Source organism: Zea mays, chromosome 7 (assembly GCF_902167145.1).
Source record: "Zea mays cultivar B73 chromosome 7, Zm-B73-REFERENCE-NAM-5.0, whole genome shotgun sequence".
NCBI lineage: Eukaryota > Viridiplantae > Streptophyta > Magnoliopsida > Poales > Poaceae > Zea > Zea mays.
This window is the reverse complement of record NC_050102.1, coordinates 171,979,839-171,999,375: the sequence shown is the minus strand read 5'-3', so window position 1 is coordinate 171,999,375 and position 19,537 is coordinate 171,979,839. Positions and strand designations below refer to the sequence as shown.

The following is a 19,537-nucleotide window of genomic DNA, read 5'->3' as shown; positions in this document are numbered from 1 at the left end:
GAGGAGTTAACGAAGCGTGCTTCCGTACCTGACTACCTGTGGGTGTGGGCCTGTGGTGCACTGCCGCCAGTTGCCCAGTTCTTCCGGTCCTACGGCTACCAGCCTAAGCTACCAGAGAACGGAATCGAGCTGATCAGCACAGAGAAAGAGCATGTGCTGTGCGTTTTCAAGCACACGTGGGTCCAGGCGTCCAGCCCAACAACAGTCGCTGTCTCCGACACTCCAGAAAAAAACGTCACGTGGGGTGGGGCTCCCCTGTCAGTCGCTACACCGGTATTATCATCATATATTATCGTAGGGAGGCAGGCTGTCGCGGTTGATTGTGCACCAAGGGACCTTCGTTTTTTAAATTATGGTTATCTATCTATCTACCCGTCCTCTAACTATTTTATCTATCGTGTTAATATAACCGAATAAAAAAGCTTTCACGTTTCTCGATATAGTGAAAATTACGAGATTAATAAAAAAGAAGAATATTTATCATTGAATTTTACGAAGATCTAGCAGTTAAGATATCTAACAAAAATATGTATTTTATGAAGAACTAGTAGTTTGAATTAGTCAACGCTAAAGATATCGCCGCGTCAACGAGAGCTTGTATCTTGATCGTATTTAAAGCTTCCATATTTTGTGTTGTGATATCTTGGTAAGGTCTAGAACAAAGGTTGCATAACCTTTTTAGAATAGGGTTACTCATATTTAGTCAAAACCGTAGTTGCACCTAAAGAAGCCTGGGTCTTTTGCATAAACTCTGGTTAAGAGATAACTATAGTGTAAAGAAAATGGACTTTGGCTCAAAAGGTTTTGGTTCGATGATCAACATAGCTTGTGGACTAATACATTTGCTAAAGTTTGTATTTGTAGTTCACAGGATGCGAAGAGGATTGGACTAAGGCACTGAGGATGCAACACCTCAGAATAAGATATAAAAAGCGTAGAAGTCCAAGACTCAAGAACGAAAGAAGCCCAAGGAATCAGTGAATAAATCTATGAAGAGGGCAGTCAACCAACGCGCTAGTGGTGCATCGGACAGTGAACAGTAACTTGTCCGGTGTGCACCAGGATGTCCGACGTAGAGGCCTACAGCGGGCTGTAGCACCGGAGTGTCCGGTATGCACCGGACAGTCTGGGTAACTGTCGGATCTAACGGTCGACTGCTACAGACCCCAACGGTCGCTGATGTGGCCAGGTCGGCGGACTGTCTGGTACGCCCGTCGACAGAAAGTTGTTGCTTCTATCTAACAGCTATAATCGCGGGGGAGGCTATAAATATCCCCAACCGGATATTTCAATGTGTGGGAGCCCAAGCAACATATCAAGGCATATTGTAGACATTTCCAAGTGCTTAAACACCCAAGTGCTTAATAGAATCACTCGGTGATCAGCGTAGGTGCTTAGGTTAGTTAGACCTCATTAGCGCTTGCTCTATGTGAATCCTAGTTAGTTGAGTGAGTTTAGAAACCACACAACCACTCGGCTCTTGTGCGGGCCGTTGTAATTGTACCAAGTGGGGCGAGAGTCCTGCGAGACCGTGATAATCGAGTTTGTGTCACGGCCGCGACCGTGTATCGGAGGGAACGAGGCCCGCGACGTTTTCGGCCAGAAGCTCGATAGTGGAGACAGCGGGGAGCGTCCGAGAGGAGCCGGAAGCGGAGCACCACTTGCGTGTGGAGAAGGCCCGTAGCTCTCTACGGATTTACTCAACCGAGGTGCTTAGCCCTGGCGTGTGCTTCCCTTTGCGTAGGGGCACCATCGAGAATTAGTCGGGACCTTGCGTGGTTTCAGATACCTCGGTTAAAATACTGGTGTCATCCACGAGAGTTTGCATCTCTATCCTGCTATTTACCTTCCGCATTTATATTAATTATTTAAGTTTCAATCTTACCTTTCTAGTTGGATTATTTATGATTGAAACTTAGGTTTTATGGTAGAGATAGCAACACTAGATAAAATTTAGTTAGCATATTCTATATTGTTCAATTGCATATGTTTTGTTTTAGAAATTTAATCGTGGCCTAGTTAAGAGAAAAAATTTAGAAGTTCTAATTCACTCCTTCTTAGTAGAGTCGGCGAGTTATCCCGAGGAGTAAATCGGTCTTTTGCTGTTCTCGTGGGATCTTTGCTAGCCTTAAGGATCGTAGCTCCTTACATTGGTGCTGGCATGCGAGTTACTATCTTCTATCTTTTGTAGAACATTTCCTATTTCTTAATAAAACAGGGGTATCCCCTCTCGTAAATAAAAATCTCGGAAACGTTAAGGGCTTGTTCGGTTAGCTCTCAATCCATATGGATTGAGTGAGATTAGATAGGTTTAAATCCCAACTAAGTCAAACTCCTTATTAAAATTTTCCAATCTCATCCAATCCATAGGTAATGGGATTAACTGAACAAGCCCTAATGTGACCGGGCCCTAATGTGACCGGTCAAGAAGAAGGCAGGAGGAGTGCCGCAAAACTTGATGTGAAGCGAATAATTTCTTCGGTGATCAATTGGCAGCTGATTAGCGAGGGCCGAGGGACACTGGATTCAGCGCACGGCGACGAGCGCGCTGCTTTTGGGAGACGCGTGCGATGTGATGTGCGTGATGGGATGGGGTACCCGCGCGTGCCGACGCTCTCCCATGCACACGGGGAGTCGGGGACTGACGAGAGATGCGAGAGCGTGAGAGAGACCAGTGTGGGGGGTGTGCGCGACATCATACCGGTCGGTCCGCGGAGCTGCAGGCCTGCAGCTTGCCCCAGACGTGAGACGTGGCTGCCTGCTGCCTGAGTGCCTGCCATCCTCCTCCGTGCAATCTCCTGCGAACGTTACGTTCCCAGGCTCTACAGCGACAGCGGACCAGCGGTGGAAACGACAACCGGATCTGATTAGCGGAGCATCTCAAAACGTATCCAATAAATATTATAGATGCTCTCTTTTTTTATTGAACCTTACCAGAAGTTTTAGATCAAAAGAGATTTCAGCGGATGCTCTTGGAACCGTTCTTGAGCAAAACCCCTCTCTCGAGTCTTTGGAACTGTTGCAGTCTACTCACACCTCCAGTTTTGTGCGAAAATCGTTTTCCCGTCGTTTTTGTGGAGGAGGGGATTTCAACCATTCACCGTACTTTTTTTTCCTTCTTTCATCCGAATGACCATAACCGAACGAAAGCTATATCATCTACCGTGACGTGACCGCTTCCGGACGCCGCCATGGCGCCGTGGACGTCTGCATCGGGTGCCGTCTCGCCATCAGGATTCAGGGCAGGCTCCCGTCCAAGGCAGCCGTCGCCGCCTCGCGCCTGGTCCCTACACCGGCTCCCGTCCAAAACAAGGCTGCCTGCCCCTGCCCCTGCCCCTGCCCGTCCGTCACCTGTGTGGCCTGTGGGCAGCAAACGGCACAGCCACAACGCAACGTAAAAAAAAGTAAAACCAATCAAATCGCGCGCTTGCTTTTTCCACGCCCGGACGTGCAGCACCGGGCTCGCTTTCCCGTTGCCTTGCACGTGTTGGCTTCCCTGTGCTGGTTACCTGCTTGGTGGTCTCATTTTCTCACCTCACGCTGGAGATGTGCGTGGCTGGACTGAGGGAGGAAACTCGGCGGGGGAGGGAAAGACCGCCCTCCCGGTATTATATTAAGAAGAGACCGAAACATGGTCCCGGCCGAGAAAATCCCCGAACCCTGGCCCCCCATCACTAGCGGGCCGTCATTATATTAAGAAGAGACCGAAACATGGTCCCGGCCGAGAAAATCCCCGAACCCTGGCCCCCATCACTAGCGGGCCGTCACCGTCCACTCTGCAACGACCCAACCGGAGGGTGGCGCGTAGGACGTAACCCGGGAGCGGGCGGGGCACAGCGAGGGGATTTTTTTAACCAAGCCAGAAATTCGTCCCCGAGGGGGATCGAACCCAGGACCTGGAGGTGCTACTCGGAAGCCTTAACCATTACGCTAGAGGCCCTTTCGCGACTGAGGGGGGAAAGGCTGGTCCAGGAGGACGTTTGGTGAAGCTCTGCTATGTCGACGTTCAATTTAGGTCTCGTTTAGTTTGATGGACTAAAAAATAGTCTCTCTATTTTAGTCTTTAAATTGTTAAACAATAGAAATAAAATATGGACTAAATTGTTTTAGTCTCTAGTACTAAAGGGATAACTAAAAGAGACTAAACCATATAAATTATACTTTTTGTCTCCTATTTCAGTTACACTAATGACTTAAGAATGCTATTGGATATTTTAGTTCTCTTATGATTTATTTAATATGTTTTGAATAGTTTTAGTCTCTATAACAAACAGGATAGGGACTAAACTTTAGTCCATGTACTAAAGGAACCAAACGTGGTGTTACTTTAATTCCGGTGCTTTATTAATTGCACAAGTTGTGCTTTGCGTTGCAGCTCTGTGCAGATGATGGAATGGAAGCAGCACTAGCTAGCGCGGGGTTGCGTTGCCCTGCACATCTAGACTACGAGTGTGGGGCTGCAAACGCATCACTGGAGAGTGGAGAGAGATTCCTTTTTTGTTTGCGAAGAGAGAGAGAGAGATTCAATTGGATCTGGTCCACAGTGGTCGTGTTTTTTTAAATTGCGCAGAATGTTTTTGCAAAAAACGACGCAATCGTGCTCGTCATTATTACTCTGCCGGGGAAAAAAATGCAGTCCGCAGTACCACTACCATGGCACCCCCCGTTGTCCGTTGAGATGTACGTTAAGCTCCTAAAACCAGTTTACTCACGCTAGCATCGTATAGCTGCGCGATGGAGATTTCAAGTCGGCCCAGGAGAAGACTATCGTGCCTTCCCCATCCCAAATCCCCATCAGAAAAGATGGCACAGTACTACCAGCTCGTGTTACGCAAATGGTACGTGCTGCTCCTGCCTATAAATGAATGCATCATTAAGAAAACAAGAACTGCATTAATCAATGCGTAATGCGGAGACAGCTCTCTGTCCTCTGATGATGGAAAATGTCACCATTGACAGCCATGGACAGACATGCCACCGCGCTTAAATTCCCCGAGAGCAGCGCAAACGGTAAAACAGATTGACTTGACCGCCACCACGTGACGTCGTGACCCTCCCCAAAACAGCAAGTAGGTAGGGCGATTAAAAATGTAACCCAACTTACCGCAAAGCCAACATATATCCCGTTCCCGTCGCCCAGAAGGGAAAATCCGGGGACGCCCGTACCGACACAGCCGCCGAGGCACATTACACTCCGCTCTTCCCTCACGCCACCCCATTCACACCCGACGAAGACAACGTCACGGACACGTGGGCCTAGCATGACGTGGGTCCCGCGAGAGAGTGGATCACGTGCTCAGAAACCAGCGTCGCGGAGCGCACGGCCTTCACCGCTGTCAAGGCAGCACCAGAAACGGTCACCGCAGCCCCCGCAGCGGGCAAGTAGTAAATACAAAACAAAAAATGACCAGAAACCCAAGTCTGAGCGGTAAAAACCCGGGAAACTACATAGAAAAGCAGCAGCCGCAGGACAGGAGAAGGGGTGAAAAGAAAGAAAAAGAGAGGGGGAAGAGTTAAAGCTAAGCGAGGAGAAAGGCTGCAGTAAGCAGAGGAAGAGGCGTCCCAATCCCACGGTGCCTCGACCTCGACCTCGACCGCCTCCCGGGCTCCCACGCCCACCCATCCCCACCACCGGCTCCTTGCTGCTGCGCTCCACCCTCCGCCGCGGAGCCCTAGGCGGAGCTGCGGATCCCGAGATCCCCGGCGTCGCCGCCCCGGAGCTCGCCGCCGGCGGCGGGCGCGGCCCCCCTCATGCCTTTGGCGCCCCGATCGGAGCCGACGACCGGTGGCCGCCTGAGGAGGCACAGCAGCTCGGCGGGCGCCGGCCGAGAGGCGGCGGCAGCGGGGGCGGAGGAGGAGCAGGAGGAGGGGGAGGGCGAGGAGGATGGCGCTCTTCCGCAAGTTCTTCCTCAAGAAGACCCCGGATCGGCTGCTCGAGATCTCCGACCGCGTCTACGGTATAATGCTCGCACTCCCCGTCGACCTGGTTCGTGCGGGTGCGAGATTCGCGGGGACGCTTCATGCTCCGCGGAGGATTTTGGACTTCGGGATTTGGTTGGATTTTTTTTTGGGGAAGTTATATATGAGTTTAATTGAGCTGGAATTCGGCGGCTGGAAGCACAAGTGTTGACGATAAGCAGCTAGATTTAGTAACTTTTGATTTTGGATCCTGGGGGGTACCCGTTTGGTGTGTTTGTGGGTTTGGAGTTGTGGAAGCAGTCTTAGATTTAGCTGCATTTGGCTTTAATCGCTTTACTTCTTTGAATTTGATGGTGTTCCTGGACTTTTGCTCTCTAGGAGGCTTCACCTGTCTTAAATTGGCATGTTCATCTCCATCCCTACCGTGTCCATACATTCAAATTCAATTCGATTGTTGAATCATGTTAACTATAATGGTGCGCTTATCCATTGAAATAAAGTGAACCAAATACCTGAATTGTGTGGAAATTTGCAATGAGGTGCAATTGTTGAAATGAGGTGCTTCTACCCTGTTGTGCTATATGCCTTTCGATTTGGTTAAATACTAGGTGACTAATTCAATGATATGTATCTGATTGTGCAAATGTTTACGGATGCCTTTTCAGTGTTCGACTGCTGCTTCTCGACTGATTCCATGGGTGAGGATGAGTACCGGGATTACTTGAGCGGCATTGTTGCGCAGTTGCAGGAATTTTTTCCGGACGCATCATTTATGGTATCCAATTTTTGGTCTGGGGACAAAAGAAGCCGAATTTCAGACATATTATCTGAGTATGACATGACAGTAATGGACTACCCACAACAGTATGAAGGGTGTCCATTGCTTCAGCTTGAGATGATCCACCATTTCTTGAAATCATGTGAAAATTGGCTATCGGTGGAAGGTCAGCATAATATGCTTTTGATGCATTGTGAGAGAGGGGGTTGGCCAGTTCTTGCATTCATGTTGGCTGGACTGCTTTTGTATCGCAAAACATACACTGGTGAGCAGAAGACACTAGAAATGGTCTATAAGCAGGCTCGAAGGGACTTTATACAACAGTTTTTTCCCTTGAATCCTCAGCCTTCACATTTGAGATATTTGCACTATATAACAAGACAAGGAGGTGGTTCAGAATGGCCTCCTATTAGCAGACCCCTCATCTTGGATTCAGTAGTTCTCCATGTTGTTCCACGGTTTGACGTAGATGGTGGTTGTAGGCCATATTTGCGTGTGCATGGGCAAGACTCAAGCCCCGGTAACAAGAGTGCAAAAGTCCTTTATGAGATGCCAAAAACAAGCAAGCATCTTCCACATTATGGACAGGTGATTGTCTCCTAATTACTGGTATGTTTATATCCAAATCCAAAGTCTACTGACCAATGGTTGCGATGCAGGCAGAAGTCCCTATAAAACTAAGTGTGTTTTGCCGTGTTTATGGAGATGTGGTCCTTGAATTCATCCATATTGGCGATAATATAGAGCATAAGGAAACAATGTTCCGCATCATGTTCAACACTGCATTCGTTCAATCAAACATCCTTGCGCTGAATCGTGATGATATTGATGTTGCTTGGAATGTGAATAATCAGTTCCCAAGGGACTTCCGGGCTGAGGTACTAAACTCACCTGCCCTTATATGCCTTTTACTTTCTCTTTATCTATGCACCGGAAATCTTAAATATATTTTTTTACTAAAAAAATCTTAAATATGGCTCAACTTTTGAGACAGGTACATTTTTCGGACCCTGATTCATTCAAACCTGCTGCTACCGTCGAGGAGATAGCTGATGATGGAGATGAGACTGATGTTGCTTCGGTAGACACAGGAGAGGAGTTTTATGAAGCAGAGGAGGATTGGCATGATGCTAGAAAAGACCAAGAAACTCGATCAACTGATGGTGGAATATCATTAGATGACGTTGCAGATGGTGGGGTGGCAACTGAAGAAAGGAGCAGCCTAGAAAAGCACCAATTCAATGAGGGTGTGAAGATTGGTGTCTCCCAGAATTTAGGTAGCATGAATGAGAAAGGGGCAAGTGCACCTACCCCAACTTTTGACAACCAGGAAGGTTTGCAGCAGCCTCGTGAAGTTCTTGCAAATGGTAAACTAAGCAGCACTAATGGCCAAGAGAACAGTGATGTGCATGATATACAGGTGGTTGCTACATCTGTTGATTCAGAGGGACACAAGTTTGGATCTACCTGTCAGGAGGACATGAAAGGTGTAATTGCACAAACTTTAGTCACCACAGTTGATCCAAGTTGCAGTGATGAAATTGAATGCCAGGCTAATGAACAAACAAAAATATCGGAATACCCTGATTTGGACTACACTGCTTTTGGTTCTCCTAGAAGTTTGTCACGTACAAATGGTGATACCCACTTGAGAACTACAAAAAATGAAGGGTTGCAGAACGGTGATATCAAGATTATCACTGAGAACACAATAAGTATGGACAACGATCTAGTGATCTATGAAGAGAAAACTATAGTTGTCAATGGTAACACTGTACAGGAAGTAAAGAATATTGTCAATGAAAAGAGCATTGCAGCCAAGATAGACAAACCAATTATTGAGAGTAGGAACTCACTGAACAACAACAATGGCAAGATTCAAATCGCTAAACCTTCTGATACATCTAATGGCAAATTGGATGGGTGTAGATTAGAATCTTGCCTTGAGGAAGCCCTACCTACAAAGAAAACCACTGTCCATGACAGGATTGTTGTCTTACCAGCCACTGATGTAGGAACTGAGATAAAAACCAAGCAAGAGGGGCTTGGTGACAAGCAGGATTTTGGTATAGTTCTTCCTCAAAGTCGAACAGTAGCCAGGGCTAGGAGTCCAAGGCTTGAAAGTGATGACCGAGGGCAAATCCCTGATAAAGCTGTGTCATCAGTATTGAAGAAGATGGCAGTAGGCAATGCAAAGATGGAAGAGCAACCAAAGCTTGCCAAACCAAAAACAATACGTAGATGGATCTCACCAAAGAAGGAATCTGATGCTACCTCTGTGCATAGGCCATCTCACCCTCCATCTAGATACGACAGTTCACCAGCTGCACTGGCTATTCGATCCATGCCTACAGATGTTAAGATCAGTGCAGTAAATGATGCACCTTTATTATCATTGAAACAACCATATGGCTGCAACTTTACACGAGAAGTAACATCTGCACTGTCTGCTTCATCGCCTCCACAACAATCCTTGTTACCAGGTGCACAAATTGCATCAAGAAACCAGGTTTCACTACCTTCTTTGCCTCCACCTCCAACTAACTATTCTTCAAGTTCTACGCCTATGCACAGGGGTCTAGCTTCAACATGTTTGCCAAACTTACCTCAAGGTGCATCTCCACCTAGGTCGTCGGGAGCACAAAAACAGGCATTTGCCCCTCCCCCTCCTCCCCCACCCCCACCTCCACCCCCGAGGTCGGGTGTTGGTGGAAATACTCCACCTCCACCACCTCCTCCTCCTCCTCCTCCTCCTCCTCCTCCTCCAAGGATAACAGGTGGTGGCATTACCACACCTCCACCTCCACCTCCACCTCCACCTCCAAGGTTAAATAACAATGCAATCGCTCCACCGCCACCACCTCCACCCCCATCCACCATAACACGATCAAGTGCTCCTCCTCCTCCTCCACCACCACCACCACCATCAATGTCACGTTCTGCTCATCCGCCACACCCCCCGCCACCACCATCATTGTATTCTAATGTCCCATTGCCTCCTCTTTCATGCACACTTTCTAGTCCACCTCCGCCCCCGCCGCCGCCACCACCTCCTCCTATGGCACGTTCAGCAGCACCACCTCCCCCTCCCCCTCCCCCTCTTCCTGGCCGAGGAGCACCCCCACCCCCGCCCCATCCACCTGGCCGAGGAGCACCCCCACCCCCGCCCCCTCCACCTGGCCGAGGAGCACCCCCTCCTCCCCCTCTTCCCTCTGGACGAGGAGCACCACCTCCACCACCTCCTCCCCCTGGTCGAGGAGCACCCCCACCCCCACCCCCACCTCTTGCTTCACGTGCAGGTCCACCACCACCTCCGCCTCCTCCAGGTGCTCGCTCTGGACCTCCACCTCCTCCGCCCCCTCCAGGTGCACGACCAGGAGCTCCACCACCACCACCTCCTCCAGGTTCACGGACAGGAGCTCCACCACCACCGCCTCCTCCAGGAGCTCCACCTCCCCCACCCCCACCTGGAGGTGGTGGAAGAGGACCTCCACCACCTCCTGCACCTAGAGGGCATCTTGGTGGTCCTCCTCCACCTCCACCACCAAGTGGACGTGCACCAGGTGTGCCACCTCCACCTAGAGCACCAGGTGTGCCGCCACCACCAGGAAATAATCCATCCTTAGGCAGAGGACGTGGGGCTGTACGCCCTCTGGGATCAGCTTATGGGGCTGCTGCCTCACGTAAGTCAACATTGAAGCCATTACACTGGGTTAAAGTGACAAGGGCCCTTCAAGGTAGTCTGTGGGAAGAATTGCAGCGCAACGATGACTCACAGAGGTATCATATAGAGTATAAGTCGTGTACAACATGATCACTGCAATTAACTCGTATTGATTTTTGTTTGCTGTTGCTTTCGACATACTTAACAGTGTGAACTTCTTTCCTGCAGTGTTTCAGAGTTTGATATATCAGAACTTGAGAGCCTTTTTCCTGCAGCTGTTCCGAAGTCCGATGACAGCTCAAAATCTGAACGTAGAAAATCACTTGGATCAAAACCAGAAAAAGTGCACCTAGTAAGTATTGTTAACAGGTCACTCTTTTGAAGTATGAGTATGTCAAATGCGTTCTATTATTTCCTGAACCATCATTTTTTCCTGTTTTGGTCCTAAATATTGTGCTGTGATTTGGAATTTCGACTACTGAAGCTTTGGTTGTTATTTAGATCTGCAGTCAAAGTTAATAAGCATTAATAGCTAACATCAAATTACATGCCTTGTAGTTTGAACATGGTGAACCATTACTACATCTCTAATTCAGAGTTTTTGGTGACTCTACTTATACCCAAAATGTTTTTCTCTTTTCTAAATTATAAATACTATGGAGTCTATGGTTCATAGTTTCAATTATTTAATAGTTTCACCATTTTTCTTTGAGATCTTGTGTATTCTGACACTTAAATTGTGAATAGATTGAGTTGAGGAGGGCGAATAACACAGAGATCATGCTAACAAAAGTTAAGATGCCACTCTCGGATTTGGTGGTAAGAATCAGGACAGTGCACAAGATAAGGTGTCTCACTCTTTAATAATTTCTGACATGTTGCCAATGATTGATTTCTTCAGAGTGCAGCTCTGGCGCTTGATCAATCTACCTTGGATGTTGATCAAGTGGAGAATCTCATAAAGTTCTGTCCTACAAAAGAAGAAATGGAACTTCTCAAGGTGCACAACACGAGATTGTTGCTTTACTGGCATGGTGACCTTATTTTCTAAATTTCCCTTACTCTGTTTTTGACAGAATTACACCGGAGACAAACAAAATCTTGGGAAATGTGAACAGGTAATGCCTACATTATGTTAAATGCGTAACTGCATATAGTTTTTATGCTCTCATTACATGTAGGGAACAACAACTAATGGTATGTGTATGTAAGATCACATTTAGCATTGGATGCACTGAAGTTGCATATAGTTTTAGGCCAATTAGATATGACTACATGGCTAGGTGTGTTTACGAGAGATTATTGTTCTCCTGGAGCAGTTCTTCTTAGAATTGATGAAAGTGCCTAGAATGGAGTCAAAACTGCGAGTATTCTCCTTCAAGATCCAGTTTGGTTCACAAGTTGCTGATCTTAGAAGAAGCTTGAATATCATCGACTCTTCATGTAATGAGGTATGCTAATAATCAGTCATAGTAAACTCCATTTGGTTTTGCATTTTATCTATTAAGTAGAATTCTGCTTTATCAGATCCGAACTTCTCTCAAGTTGAAAGAAATAATGAAGAAAATCCTTCTCCTTGGGAATACCCTGAACCAGGGAACTGCTAGAGGTAACAATAAATTGCTTCTTTTGTTTGTCGTCCAGTTTTGTCTACAGTTTGATTGATAACAATATCGTGTAAGCCTTTCTTTGTGCTTAATACACAAAAAATGAAATACTTGGTTCTTGCTAGTTAGAGAATCCTCTGAATTTTCTATGATTACATACTATTTATGTTATCGGGCTAGTTCTTAGCTTTGTGGCTATATTTGATTACAGGTGCTGCAGTTGGCTTCCGGTTGGACAGTCTTCTAAAACTTACAGATACCCGGGCAACAAATAATAAGATGACACTAATGCACTACCTCTGCAAGGTACGGTTGACCTTATGTTGAAATTTGAGTACTCACATAGTCACATGTCCATGTACTATATAGTACATTTTGTTATGATAACTATTCGGTTCCCAGTTAGTTGTTTAACTCTAAATGGAACCCATGTTCTACATTCTGTTATTTGTTAAATTATGATCACATAATTGAATTTGTGAGCATTTAGCGAGTGAGTGGGCCAACAAGCAACATGTGTCCTGAGTAGTTCTGTGGGATCCTTGTCAGAGTGGTAGACCCAGTGCTGGAGGTTCACACATTAGTGGGGTCTGGGGAAAGGATAAACCAAGGCAAGCCTTCTGCCACAAATACGGAGAGGCTGCTTTGAACCCGTGATCCGGTTACTCTGAGACAACTCAATACTATACCAGGCCTGCCCTTCTCAGAGTGGATGAAACTTTATGAGAAGATGGGTTGGAAAATGGAAACAATTTGCTAATCTTAAACAAAACTGTTAGAATATAAAATAAGTGAATTGTCCACCTCCTCACATCAGTTTAAGCTTTTGGGTTGAATTGGTTGGTACATGCAACTTAATATGGCATCGAAGTCAGAGATCTCGAGCTCGAATCCTGGCTAGCAATTAAATAAAATAATTGTTGCTCACTTCTATATTTCACGTCAGACCCAAAAGAGCCTCGACGAGGGGAAGTGTTAGAATATAATATCAGTGAATTGTCCACCTCCTCCCATCAGCTTAAGCTTTTGGGTTGAATTGGTTGTTACATGCAACTTAATAAAAACCTTTTTGTTTATTAGGACCATGAGACTAGGGGATTGTGCGTATAGCCTGCTTGTGCACTGCTGTGTAAAACTGCACTCGATATTTGCTGTTTTTGTTTTCTTCTCGAACAACGCAGGAGAACCTGAATGTCAATTCATTAAGAATGAGCAAGAGACCGTACAAATTTACAGGAAAAAGCAGTGGATGCGTCAAGAGGTCTCCCCCTAAAACCCAGCACACCCTGCCTTACTAGCCTTTGAACAAGGGAGACGAATTTGACCTTCACAATCTACCTAGACCCTAAAGGTCATGTGAGATACCTTATGAGGAGCTCCTTGAGGGCAGTAGCACCAGCCATGCCCCATGACCACAAACTGCCTTCCTCGACCACTTTGTGTAAGAGGACGTTGTAAGAGGGTCTGAACATCTGGCCAAGCTCCTTCAAAAACACAAGCTCTTTCAAAAACACAAGCTTTCCTCTTCTAGAGCTCCCAAGCAACAAGGATGATCAGGGAATTAAGTCCTTCTGAACACTTCTTAAAGTATGACACCACTAGCCATAGAAGCGACTAGTAGATTATGGAGCCCTTACTGCATAAAGTTTTAATTTCTAGAAGATCAAGATTCCAGACCTACCCTTGCAAACACACAAGGTGAGAATGTGTTGATTATATTTTCTTCTGCCTGGTCGCAAAAGGGACAGGTTGACGGGTGAGGGAGGCCTCTTTTGGCGAGGCGATCTGCAGTCCGGCATCTGTGTCGAGAGCAAGCCAAAAAAATGCATTTAGAGGAACCAAACATTTCCAAACTTTTCTCCAGGGAGCAAACTTGATGGCTCCCTGAAAAAAGAAGCATATGCTGACTTGCTGCTATAGGGACCCAAAGTGGTCAATTTCCACCGATATTGATCAGCACCCTCATGTTGCAAGGTCATTCTATCCACCAGGTCCCAAATGAGTCGATATTCTGTCAACATATGACAGAAAGAGCACCTTTTATATCGGCCACCCAGCTCCTGTTATTCAGTTCTTGAGCTACTGTGCGCCTCTTCACAGTTGTTTGATCCATTATTGTGATACACATAAATGGTTAACAGTTTCTACCACTCCAGAACCAAATTAGGTTCATGGATTTATCCAATAGTTTAACAGCATTGGAAATTGCATAACTTCTACAAGTACTGTCTGACACACTGACTTTACCTGAGTATCTAATAGATGCTCTTGTATGTTCTTGAACTGCTATAGCTTAGAATTTGATTGTGTAATATGAAGTGATTTTTACATATGTATAATGAAAATTTCTTGGTATCAGGTACTTGCTGCAAGATCTCCACAGCTTTTAAACTTCTATGTGGATCTTGTTAGCTTAGATGCTGCATCAAAGGTTTGGGTTTCCACTTGATATACTATTTGGATCATGTAAAATGTAACAGGTCTTTGCAATATGTAAACTGTTAATTTTGAACAGATACAACTAAAAATGTTGGCTGAGGAAATGCAAGCAGTTAGTAAAGGGCTGGAAAAAGTTCACCTTGAGTATGATGCTTCAGAAAGGGATGGTCCAGTATCTGAAATTTTTCGTGAGGTCAGGACACAATTATCTCGATTTTTAATTCCTGTGTAAGCATTGATATGTTTGTGGTGCGTGTTTTAACTGGGTTAATCACATATCTTCTGCGATTTAAGATTGATATGTTTCTTAGGTAGCAAGTTTTAGTGATAAACACCTGGCATTTGCGCAAACGGAAGCTTTTTTTGTTGAAAAGTGTGTCCTTTAGGACCTAGTTGATTGAAGAGTTCCCTCTGCTGCATGGACTGCTCAGAGCCTCATATAGGTTTTCACTAATTTTAAGTGGGCAATCCAACAAGTTCAAAACACAAAAAACAAGCTAAAATACATTCTTATCTATGTGACTAGTCCATGCAAGTAGATAACCTTTTCTTTTTTGTGCTTGTTCGAAAAGAAAGGTATATGCAGTTTAATCTATCTGAGCTGCTGAAACTGACATTATAAAAGTTGCTAGTTGCGTTGTGTTCCTATGAAACTGTAGGATAATTTTGTGTCTCAGTATCTCAATTGCTTCTAAACTGGCATTATTTGCATTGTGTAGAAACTGAAAGAGTTCACCGACAATGCTGGAGCTGATGTGCAGTCGTTATCTTCATTGTTTTCTGAAGTGGTATGCTTTTCTTTCTTTTTTGCTCATAGTACACATGCAATGTGCTCTTCATTTCTTGTTGGTTGAATTATAAACTTGGTTCTAGGGTAAAAAGGCTGATGCGTTGATTAAGTATTTTGGTGAGGATCCTGTTCGCTGCCCCTTTGAACAAGGTAAACAGATCTCTTTTATTTGAAAATGCTCGGTCTAAATTATTATGTTTAAAATTTAGCTGGTTCAAGTAAATATTTGATCTCTGCATCTCCTTACCCCGCGGTGACTTTTTATGCAGTAATCTCTACCCTCTTAACATTTGTAACAACATTTCGAAAAGCACATGAGGAGAACCTGAAGCAAGCTGAGCTTGAGAAGAAAAAAGCTGAAAAAGAGGCAGAAGCAGAGAAGGCCAAGAACGCACAATTAACTGGCAAAAATGTAGTCTTTCATATACTTTGCAGTTTTGGTTTACTCCGTAAGCTCTTTATATTTACAGTTTCTACATACTGTCCACAGGACTCTAAACCATCAAATCCAAGACGGCAAGCTAAACAAACCTTAGAGAGGACAAGGTCTGCAAGCAGACGAGGAAGAGATGTTGGGTGATAACCCGAATGGTCAGTAATTTTCTGTGCTTCTGATCTGCTCGCGAGGCTAATGGACGACCGCTGGGCAAGAGAAGTTTCATGGACGGACGCTGGCATCCGTCGGGTGCAGCGCGATCGCATCAAAGAAAACTCTACAGGCCACCCTTCAACGGTATTTTGTGCTGACATCTTTCCTCGTCACTGATAATAATACATCGAATCGTTTTCTCCGAATTACTAACTAGTTTCTCATCACAGGTCTCACTGGAGAATGCCGACGTCTGTTTTTATCCATGTCGGCCATCAGGGTCCAGTGCTAACTTCTGACTGCTGTAAAGAATTGCTAACACTGACGCTAACTCCATTCTTTCTTTTCTTTTTTCATGTTACTTTTCCATTCTTTCTAACAACGGTGGCCAAGTACAGCCATGGCTTCGAAAAACTACCGCCTGGTGCTTAGGTGGAAAATTGTAAAAAATAGGCATCTGGGTGAAAAAAAGGTATGGAGATAATCTAGGTGGCAAAGAGTATCAGGAGTAAATATGTGATGCAAACTCAGCCAGTAGTTTAGCTGTAAAGTTTTGTAGTGAGTGTGTATTGCCGCCACTTTGTATTCTATGATCATGAAGCAGTGAAGGCGGCGTTTTCTTTACGATACGTAGTCAGATAGCCTTGTCGGCTACGTGTCGCCTGTGTACGTGTGATATATGTGCTGTCAATTGCTGTTATGATTCAACCTTGATAAAATTAGGCATGATTCAAATGCATCTTTTGTTAGCGTCCTAAATTGATTTTAGTTGAAAATAAATAGAAATAGAGTCTGTAAAAATGAGAGTCCATTGTCACCTCAATGGCTCTGTAGAAGGACTAGAATTCTTGTTCAAGAAACTAAGAGCATTTTCGACCACGCCTTAAACTAGTGGTTTAAAATGAAATATAGGGCTTTACACAGGAAACACTACTCCAACAATGTCTTATTTTGTAAAATTTTATAAAAAAACATATAGGACATCCTCACAAGTGTCTCAAATATACTATACCCTAGTGGGCTGCCTTAGAATCTAGAATTAGGGCTTTACTGTTGGGGCAGAATATTTTATGTTGGTGCCCTAAATCATATAAAATATACTTATTTTTAAATTATAAGGTATTTTTATAGGACACTTTGTTGGATATGCTCTAAGGCGCGGAGAGTCAAATAGAATAGAGTGTGTTAGGAATAGAAGATAAGGATGGCAAGGTTGTTTATCTCGCCTAGAATCACAGACATTGTTGTTGCCTTCGGTTGTAATCTCATGCATCTAATCCTTTTCTATATAAAGAAACTTGGGCGTACCTGAGATAGTGCAACCTTCCATTATCTTAACATGGTATCAGAGCTTCCTGGACAACCTTTTGTTCTAGAAATTCAACATAAGCAAAATCTTTTGGCTGCCCAAACTTGTCAGTCAAGATTGTCACCTTGTTGACAGTTCCACAAGCTTGGAAATGCTGCTGTACTTATGGGGTGCAAGCATAATCAACATTTCCAACAAACACATACCACACATCTACCTGCTCCTTCACTTCAGTTGTAGATATACTAGGGTCACCTCCTTGCATCTCCTTGGCAACCTTGGCCTGCATATCGCGGAGGGCGGCCTCCTCCTCCTCCATCTCCTTCAGCTCGCGCTTCATCTCGTCAAGCTCCTGAAGCTTCGTCGCGTCGTCCCCGGCGGCCATATCAACGTCAGTCGTCCATATCGCTGTCCTTCGGGATCTCCTGGCCGTAAACCTCGTGCTCCTCGTCGTCCATAGCGGCCTTCCCGATGACTTGATCTGACCCGATTAGTTGAGGCAGGTGTGGGTTTGGTGATATTGATGATCGCTGGAGCACTGGTGGCTTTGCTATCTTTTTTGGCGGCAACTTAATTTCGTGGTCTTCACGTAAACACTCCACTGTATCTCTCTCAAGTACAGAAGCCGAGTACAAATAAGTTGCCAATACTACAGCTAAAATTATCTGAATTCAAGTTCTTCTACGGGAACTTGGTATATCACAACCTAGACTTCCCAGTCTTTGGTGTGATAATATTGGCGCCACTTACCTAACTGCAAACCCCATATTTCATCGTCGCATGAAACATGTCGAAGTTGATTATCATTTTGTTCGAGAACGTGTGGCCTCTCAACAACTAGAAGTCCAGGTTATTTCTTCCAAAGATCAAGTTGCTGATATCATGACAAAGCTGTTACCAGGTCTGGCGTTTAGCAGAATTTGTACCAATCTGCACTTAACTTCGTACCATCTAGATTGTGTGTGTGTGTGTGGGGGGGGGGGGGGGGGTGTTAGGAATAGAAGATAAGGATGGCAGGGTTGTTTATCTCGCCTAGAATCACGGTACTGTTGTTGCCTTCGGTTGTAATCCCATGCATGTAATCCTTTTCTATATAAAGAGACTTGAGCGTACCTGAGATGGTGCAACCTTCCATTATCTTAACAGAGTGGTTCCATTCCAGTATTTGACAATGAAACCATTTTATTCTGCGTTTGGCAAGAACGGAGCCACTTTTTTTTTTGTTTGGTTGAAGAGTAGAATAGAACGCAGCCGCTCCATTCTTTGTTTGGTTAGAGAGCCTTATGAGTGTAGAGGGAAGGAGAGGGGTAGAGTGCCCGCGTCCGAAAAAGCGCTCACATCCAATCGTTTTTGTGGAGTGAGAGTGTTCCAACTATTTAAGGTAAAATTTTATTTTTGTTTTGTTGAAGAGAAGAATAGAACAGAGTCGCTCCATTTTTTGTTTGGTTGGAGAGCCTTATAAATGTAGAGGGAAAACGATGGGGGACTGCTCGTATTCGGTCGTTTTTGTAGAGCGGGGTGGTCTAACTATTTATGATAAATTGTCATATGGAGATCCATCTCTTATTTGTTGGAAATCAAATATCCAAAAAATTAGAATGAAGCCACTCTATTCTCTCCCACTGTTCAGCCAAACACAACTTAAAGTACATTATAAACTGTATCCTAAGGGCTAGTTTAGAAGACCAAAAACTAAAGTGGATTAGAGGGGATAAAATCTTTTTTATTTAAAATTGAATAAGATGAGGGTTTTAGCCACTCTAATCTCTCCGGTTTTATGGATTGCAAACTAAAAGTGCCGCGCGCGCGCCTAGCCCGGTGGTCTCAGCTCAGGAGATGAACGTACAGCGCTGTGCCAGAGACTCATCAGAAGGTCTCTTGTCCGTGTCCATGGACCATGGGCCCAAGCTATGGTGTGCAGCACGGCTAACACTGACGCCTGTGTCTCAGTCCTAGCCCAAGGGCCAAGGCCACCACTCGTCCACTCCACTCCACTGTGCTGTTGTCGTCCCATGCGTTGCGCTGCGCCAAACCAAAAGGTCAAAAACTCCAGATCGCATGCTGGCTAACTCCAGCGACATCCTGTTGATTCTTCTCTTCTTGGGATGGATATCATATCCTGTTGATACTTGAGGTGCCGCTCTTATCAATCAATTACTCGTATCATCCAAACCCCAAAGCGATTAGAATCTACTACTAGGCTCTAGCCCTAGCCAAGAACTTGTTGCTCGCCACAAAAAGTCAGAAATCAGCTTTTTTTTAAAGAAACTGGATTTGAGACTTTCACAGCACACCCATCATCAGTCGCTCGACTCAAAGTCACACAGGCTAGGGGGCATCTTGCCGAATGCCAACAACACCTAGTACAGGACACGGGGAGATGCCAGGCAGCAGTAGAGAACACGGACGTGAGGTTACAAGCGCATGTGCCGGCGTGGTACA

General features: G+C 45.3%; 1 protein-coding gene and 1 pseudogene across 1 annotated transcript; one reads left to right on the top strand and one right to left on the bottom strand.

The window, feature by feature from the left end:
* The first annotated feature begins 5,409 nt into the window (after nucleotides 1–5,409).
* LOC103633391 (formin-like protein 5) lies at nucleotides 5,410–16,521 on the top strand. Its single transcript, XM_008655097.4, has 18 exons — nucleotides 5,410–5,957; nucleotides 6,585–7,285; nucleotides 7,357–7,575; nucleotides 7,692–10,477; nucleotides 10,590–10,713; nucleotides 11,109–11,180; nucleotides 11,263–11,361; nucleotides 11,438–11,479; nucleotides 11,681–11,812; nucleotides 11,889–11,970; nucleotides 12,180–12,274; nucleotides 14,328–14,399; nucleotides 14,484–14,600; nucleotides 15,127–15,195; nucleotides 15,281–15,347; nucleotides 15,467–15,609; nucleotides 15,688–15,930; nucleotides 16,017–16,521. Exons 1-17 carry the CDS (start codon nucleotides 5,885–5,887, stop codon nucleotides 15,775–15,777), a joined length of 4,983 nt encoding a protein of 1,660 aa, XP_008653319.1. The 5' UTR covers nucleotides 5,410–5,884; the 3' UTR covers nucleotides 15,778–15,930; nucleotides 16,017–16,521.
* Nucleotides 16,522–17,205: 684 nt separating this feature from the next.
* On the bottom strand, nucleotides 17,206–17,614 carry LOC103634378 (polyadenylate-binding protein 2-like; annotated as a pseudogene).
* Nucleotides 17,615–19,537: the final 1,923 nt, after the last annotated feature.